The 7,031-nt window shown below is 41.2% G+C and overlaps 1 protein-coding gene across 2 annotated transcripts in view; it reads right to left on the bottom strand.

Annotated features, from left to right (window-relative positions):
* KLHL12 (kelch like family member 12) overlaps nt 1-7,031 on the bottom strand; it is a 40,149-nt gene that overhangs the window by 21,751 nt on the left and 11,367 nt on the right. For both annotated transcript variants that reach the window (XM_010348888.3, XM_074385020.1), the window contains 2 exons: nt 2,120-2,269; nt 8-122 (listed from right to left, as the gene is read on the bottom strand). In XM_010348888.3, coding sequence (XP_010347190.3) covers nt 8-122; nt 2,120-2,269 — 265 coding nt within the window. The remainder of the gene's footprint in view (nt 1-7; nt 123-2,119; nt 2,270-7,031) is intronic.

Here is a 7,031-nt window from a genome sequence, read left to right as displayed (position 1 = left end):
AGCTTACCTAGGCGGGCCCTTGTCCTGGGTCCCTGCATTTGACTCCGAAGTTCAGGCCTCAGATGAAACTTCTTTGCTTCATCAACCAGATCCCTGCACTGTAAACTACATCGGATGAAAGGCTGAAATACAGCAGACAGTAGAGTGAGGCACAGAGGACACCTGTAATACTGTAAGAGTACAAAGGGCACGTGCAAAGAACTGACTTCTGAACACGGAAAACCAGTTTCCAAAGCCCCGTGATTCTAGGAGTACTGCCAGTAGTAACTATGCTCTGGGTTTCCAGAAATGACTTTTATTTTTATTTTTTTTTTAATTTCTAATGCGACTGGGAGTTTGGCTACCATCTCACGCTCTTCACATTCCCAGGTTCTTTTCCTTGCTTCAGATCCAGAAATGACTTTTTAAAGTTATTTTAAAAAACAGATAATATACTAGATGGATCAAAAATCAGATGATATAAAAAGGCATGTTGAGCAGTATTTTCCATCTCTCTCAGGGATGACGTGTGCCTGTTTTTACATAGTATGTATGTCCTTCCAAGGGTTATGCAAACACAAGTTCATAATAACTAACAAGAAAAATAATAAGGGAAAAACCAAAAAGATTGTTCTTTTCTGGATGACAGGAAGAAGTATATTTTACCTGAAATATTTTCCCCAAGGTTCGCAGTACTGTTGTGATCACCGTGTCTATTTCTGATAGCTTTGTACTGGACATCTTTCATTTGCCTCCCAACTCGCTCTCTACCCTTTTCACTCTGCCTCTGGCTCAGAAAACTGGCCTATATGAACCGTGTCAATAGGTCTTCCTATGCCTTCTAGCTTCTGGTTGGGATAGCCCAATCAAAGCTCAAGGTTTCTCTCAAGGTAGTGACTCTACATGATTCTCTTTCCTTTAATGTTCTAGTAACCACTCCTTAACCTTGTCCCTTCAGTCTTAGGGGCTGTTAATAGCTTATGTGTCCTAAATCCAGGTTATTTCACTGTCTTTTGTTGTTTCTCTAAACTTGCACCTCTGTAAACAGCTTCTTTATAATAAAAGCTCTTCTCAAATTGTCCTATTTTGAGCATACCATCTGTTTCCTGTTGGGACTCTAAAGGACACAGCTCTAATGACATAGCACCTCTATTAACCTGATCCAAGAAGTTCTCAGTTGAACTGGAAAGGAAAACTTTCACATAGTAACTTAACTCAATGCTAACAATAACATATGAGGAAGATACTATTATCATCACTGTTTTACAGATAAGAAAGCTAAGACACAAATATATTAAGACATCTGCTAAAAGTTCACAGAGTAAGTGGTGAATTTGGGATTTCAGGCCCAAGTCTGGTTCCAGCGTCTGTGCTTCTAACCACAATGTAAAGAACTAAACACAAGGGATATGTGAGTGGGTTGTAAGAAAGACAGAAATCACAAATAGGAGAAAAAGAGTTTGAGATGTGACACTAACCATCTTGCAACTTTTCTCATGTGAACAACTGAAAACTGTTTGTAATTAACTCACTAAGAGATCTAGGGCTGGGTCAGCAAGAGGAACTCTTTTACTGGCCTGGGCCTTACCTACATGCTATAAATCAGTGCTCCCTCAAAGTATGGTCCAGGCAACATAGGTGGTATATATGGTAAAAATTATGAAAAAGTATCACAAAGAACTTAAGTTGGAAAAACACTTCTATAAATAAACTCAACATGATATAACTAAAGTTGACACTAAAATGTATCAAACTCCTTTCATACTGGTTTCACCAGAAGTCAAAATTGAAGAGGTCTGCTAAGTGTGGCATCAGGGCAATTTGAACAATTTATGTTTAACAGAGGAGACAAAACTTATTATCAGGTGTTGATACAAAACACTTAGAGGCATGTAAAACAAAAGACAGCAAAACACAAAACTGAACCACAGATTTTCATTTGTGTTAAGAGCCTGACCTGTCGAGAAATTCACTTTTCTTAGAAATATGCCTGGGGACGACCCGGCATCACTCTCACTGGCATTCCTAGAGAGGCAAACCAGGAGATACTGTGCCTACATTAAAATAATCAATTTTGAATACATAACCTAAGGTAAGAGTTTGTCACGGTTTTGGATTCTGAGAGTGTTGCATTACTTACCTCAGCATCTATTACATCTGTGATATACCTGGGGGTTAGCAGGGGCATCCGCACATACTGCAGCAGGTTAGGCAAGGATTCTTCCCGCTCTTTCTTGGCATGCTTCACCCAGTTGATCACAGCCTCAAAGACAGGCTCTTCAGAATCCACCTATAAATGTGTAATTACACACCGTGAATCTACTTTTTCAATTAGCTCACTATCTCAAATAGTAACCACATTCACTTTCTCCTTCCTGCTTCCCATTGCATCACCATCATTTCCCACCTTCCAGAAATAGCTAGGCTCTTGGGAAAACAACTTTATTCAGACACAGTTAACAGATCAGGAAAAGAATTACAGTCAATTTGGGTTTTAAAAAAAATCTAGGCCGGGCACGGTGGCTCAAGCCTGTAATCCCAGCACTTTGGGAGGCCGAGGCGGGTGGATCACGAGGTCAAGAGATCGAGACCATCCTGGTCAACATAGTGAAACCCCGTCTCTACTAAAAATACAAAAAAATTAGCTGGGCGTGGTGGCGTGTGCCTGTAATCCCAGCTACTCAGGAGGCTGAGGCAGGAGAATTGCCTGAACCCAGGAGGCGGAGGTTGCGGTGAGCCGAGATCGCGCCATTGCACTCCAGCCTGGGTAACAAGAGCGAAACTCCGTCTCAAAAAAACAAACAAACAAACAAAAAATCTAAAATAGATAGTACCTAATAAATCACCAGTCACATATTGGCCTTCATTTCAGAATTTTCCCCATTCCTGAATTGCTTCTAGTCATCTCTGTAACTTTAGGGAAGGTAGGTGGGAGAACCTGTTGCCTTATTCAAAATTAGCTCTTAAAATAATTTTTGGTCATAATTGTTATCTAATGATCTCCAGACTCACCCTTCAAATTGTCTACCCAAGCCTCTGAAGCAGGAGCTTCTCTAACATCACTAGGTTGCAGTTTTCAAAAGCAATATCAATTAGCCTTCCAGCAACTATTATATATTAGGCACTGTGCTATTTGAGAAGATATATTTAATTAATCATTTGGGGAACTTAGGTCTAAGCTTACATATGACCAATTAGATAATGTGAGAGACACTCTAAAAACACCTACATCACTGGAAGACCTAGGTATATAATAACACCTGCAACTTCCCAAAGACAGACACCTGAGTACAGGTCCTGTGTCCCTTCTACCAGTACTTAGAGAGTACATATTCTGGGAGATACCTTTCAGAATGTCACTGTGACTAGATTAAAAAAAAACAAAAAACCACCTTGTACACTTTTCCCAAGAAGTGTGATACTCTAAAAGTAGAAAATGTTTCACAAAGTTCATTCATTCGAGGGCTTTACTGAACCCCTCTCTTAAGTGCCAGACACTGTCCTGGAAACTGATTATACAATGGTGAAGAAATCAAATATGATCCCTGCTCTTAAGTGGGGAATGAAACTGTTATATCAGAAAAACGAACAATCTATTATTGCATACGACATAGGATAGATACTGGGGTTTGAGAGAGAACAACATGAGATTTCCTAATTTAGATTGGTGAGTCAGGGAAGGCCTCCCTGAAGAAGTAACAAATTGAAATCTGATGGCTAAGTAGCAGTTAGCCAGGAGAGTAAGACAGTACTGCAAGGCAGACAGAAGAGCACACGTAAGAGCACTAGAAATACATTGTCCAATACACTGCCCACGTGTGGCTATTGACATTCACCTTAATTCAAATTCAACTAATAATAGCTTCTCAGTGGCATGAGCCACATTTCAAGTGCCCAACAGCAACACGGGGCTAGTGGGAGCAAACTAGGCAGTACAGATACAGAGTATTTCCATCTTCACAGAATGTTCTGCTGAACAGCTGCCCTACAGCGAAAAAGAACTGGCAGCTTGAAGTAATGATAGAGGCTAGTGTAGTCGAGTGAATGAGGGTGACAGAGGAGTAAAAGATGAAGCTGGAGAGTTAAGCAAGGGCCAGATACAGAGAGCACCGGAACACTGGATTTGACAAGAGGAAGCATTAGCAACTGGGAGTCAGACATCTTGTTCCTGTTTCTGGCTGGTATATGGAACAGAAAAAAATGTGTCACTTGCTTTCTTTCCAGAAAAAAAGGCAAAGGGCAGTCTTCACACACACTTAAACTATACATAAGAGTTCTCAGGCTTTTTTTCATTTCAGCTTCTAAATAAGGTTAGTTAGTTGTTCTCTCTGCTCCATCCAGTTTTATTCCAAAGCCTGTATAGTTCCAAAATAAATGCCTTCTGTGATTGTTTCCTGATCTGGACAATTAGAAACAAACTGAAAACATGACCAGCTCAGAGGTGAGTGATTAAGAGAATGACTCTGGAGCCAGACCACCTGAATATGAATCCTGGCTCTACCATTTACTAGTTGTGGCTCTACCACTTACTAGTTGCGGTATGATGGTTAAACTCCAATCTTCACTTTCCTCCTCTGAAAAATGAAGATGTGATAATTAAACAAGATAAAAATACCAAGAACAGTGCCATAATAGAAGCTCCAGTGGACAGGGATTTTTGTTTGCTTTGTTCATAATGTGATCTCCAGCACCCGGAACTGTTCTGAGCACAGTTAGTGTTCAACAGGTATTCAGTAAGTGAACCAACAGTAAATGCTGAGTAAGTATTATCTATTATGTATATGTAGTGAACTTCAAGTCTATAGTGGTCATTCTATTCACTGTATTTTCCAATACGTGGACAAATCAAGAAAAATCGAGATATTCTAGTGAACTGCCGGTTTCCAAGTCTGATGAATACATCTTTTGGCTATGCCTGCCATTTCGGCACAAGGAGACAATGTCCCACACTAAGAGGATGAGAACCAAGATTTTAGCAAATTCTTGTCTCAACAGCATTTGCAATAGCAGCTTCTCTGGGAAGCTGGAAAATAATTTCTCTACAGTTGTAACCAATGTCACCAATAACAGTCACTAGGGAAAGGTGTAAAGAAACACTTGGCTAAAATTTGACATGAAATATACTTTTTTTTTTTTTTGAGATGGAGTTTCGCTCTTGTTACCCAGGCTGGAGTGCAATGGCGCGATCTCGGCTCACCGCAACCTCCGCCTCCTGGGTTCAGGCAATTCTCCTGCCTCAGCCTCCTGAGTAGCTGGGATTACAGGCACGTGCCACCATGCCCAGCCAATTTTTTGTATTTTTAGTAGAGACGGGGTTTCACCATGTTGACCAGGATGGTCTCGATCTCTCGACCTCGTGACCCACCCGCCTCGGCCTCCCAAAGTGCTGGGATTACAAGCTTGAGCCACCGCGCCCGGCCGACATGAAATATACTTAAGGTCAGGAGTAGTGGCTCATGCCTGTAATCCCAGCACTTTGGGAGGCCGAGGTGGGTGGATCACTTGAAGTCAGGAGTTCCAGACCAGCCTGGCCACAATTGTGAAACTCTGTCTCTACTAAAGATATAAATATTAGCTGGCATAGTGGTGCATGCCTGTAGTCCCAGCTACTTGGGAGGTTGAGGCAGGAGAAGAGCTTGAACCCAGGAGGCAAAAGGTTACAGTGAGCTGAGATCACGCCACTGCACTCCAGCCTGGAAGAAGTATACTTAAGATCTGTTATTCTGTTGTACAAATATCCTAGTTATAACAAAATAAATTAGGAGGGAGTAATCATTTAGGTTATGGAAGTATATTTTAGTCTTTCTTTAAATGGTATTGCCTGAGGCTAGTATTGCTTGAGCCCAGGAGTTTAAGACCAGTCTGGGAAATATGGTGAGACCCCATCTCAACAACAAATGTTAAAAATTAGTGGTGGTGTGCAGTTACAGCTACACAGAAGGATGAAGTGGGAGAGTTGGTTGAGCTCAGACATACAGGCTGCAGTGAGCCATAATTGCACCACTGCACTCCAGCCCGGGTGACAGAGGGAGACCATCGCAAAAACAAAGGAAAAAATAATTAACTATATTGGACTTCTCACTCCGATTCTTAGCCTAACTATAGACCTATATGCAATAAAACTCTGCTACTGGTACTCTGATTTAGAATTGACTTAAGATTCTTCTATATAGGTTAAGTCACTGAATGCCTGCCTGGTACACGTAGTATCCTGCTGGTAAGTGAAGTATTATTCCTTTTTCTTCCCCCACAAGAGACAGGCTCTTGCTCTGTTGACCAGGCTACAGTGCAGTGGTGTGATCATGGCTCACTGCAGCCTCAAACTCCTGGGCTCAAGAGATCCTCCCACCTCAGCCTTCCAAATAGCTGGGACCACAGGTGCTCACCACCATGCCAGGCTAACTATATTTTTTTTTGTAAAGACAGGGTTTTGCCATGTTGCCGAGGCTGGTCTCAAACTCCTGGGCTCAAGCAGGTCTCCTGCCTCAGCCTCCCAAAGTACTGGGATTACAGGCATAATCCACTGCACCTGGCCTACTATTCCTTTACCATCTAGTTCTCGTGTCCCTTCCTTCCATCCCCTGCACCCCCAAAAGAAAGTTTTGATTTGGCTCTGGCTTACGTAGATCCTCACTTCCAAACTTTTATCTCTTCATTTTTGATCCACTCCTGGGTTTATTCTTCTTTCTTCTAAGTAATGTCCTTACTTTGTATAGGCTCATTATTCTCATTATCCTCTGAACTTTTTTTTTTTTTTCTTTTGTCTATATCCCTGTCTCTACTAGCATATTGTGAATTTTCTGAAAGCAAGAACTATCTTTACCCACTTTGGGATCCGTAGCACCTAGCATAGTAATGCTGCATAGTAGATATGGTCAATAAATGTTTGTGAAATGAGTGAATGCATAATAAAGATGTGCTCTACAGATATCTCCTTTACTTCCAATTTCTGCTTATTTTATACTCTGTTTATAGTGATTCTTACCCAGTGGGATCATATATCTAACTGAAGAAAGTGGCAAACTCCCTCTCCATAAAAATACAAATAAATT

The sequence above is a fragment of the Saimiri boliviensis genome, chromosome 14, assembly GCF_048565385.1.
Source record: "Saimiri boliviensis isolate mSaiBol1 chromosome 14, mSaiBol1.pri, whole genome shotgun sequence".
Taxonomy (NCBI): Eukaryota; Metazoa; Chordata; class Mammalia; order Primates; family Cebidae; genus Saimiri; species Saimiri boliviensis.
The sequence above is the reverse complement of the archived record's forward strand: the minus strand, read 5'-3'. Positions and strand labels throughout refer to the sequence as shown.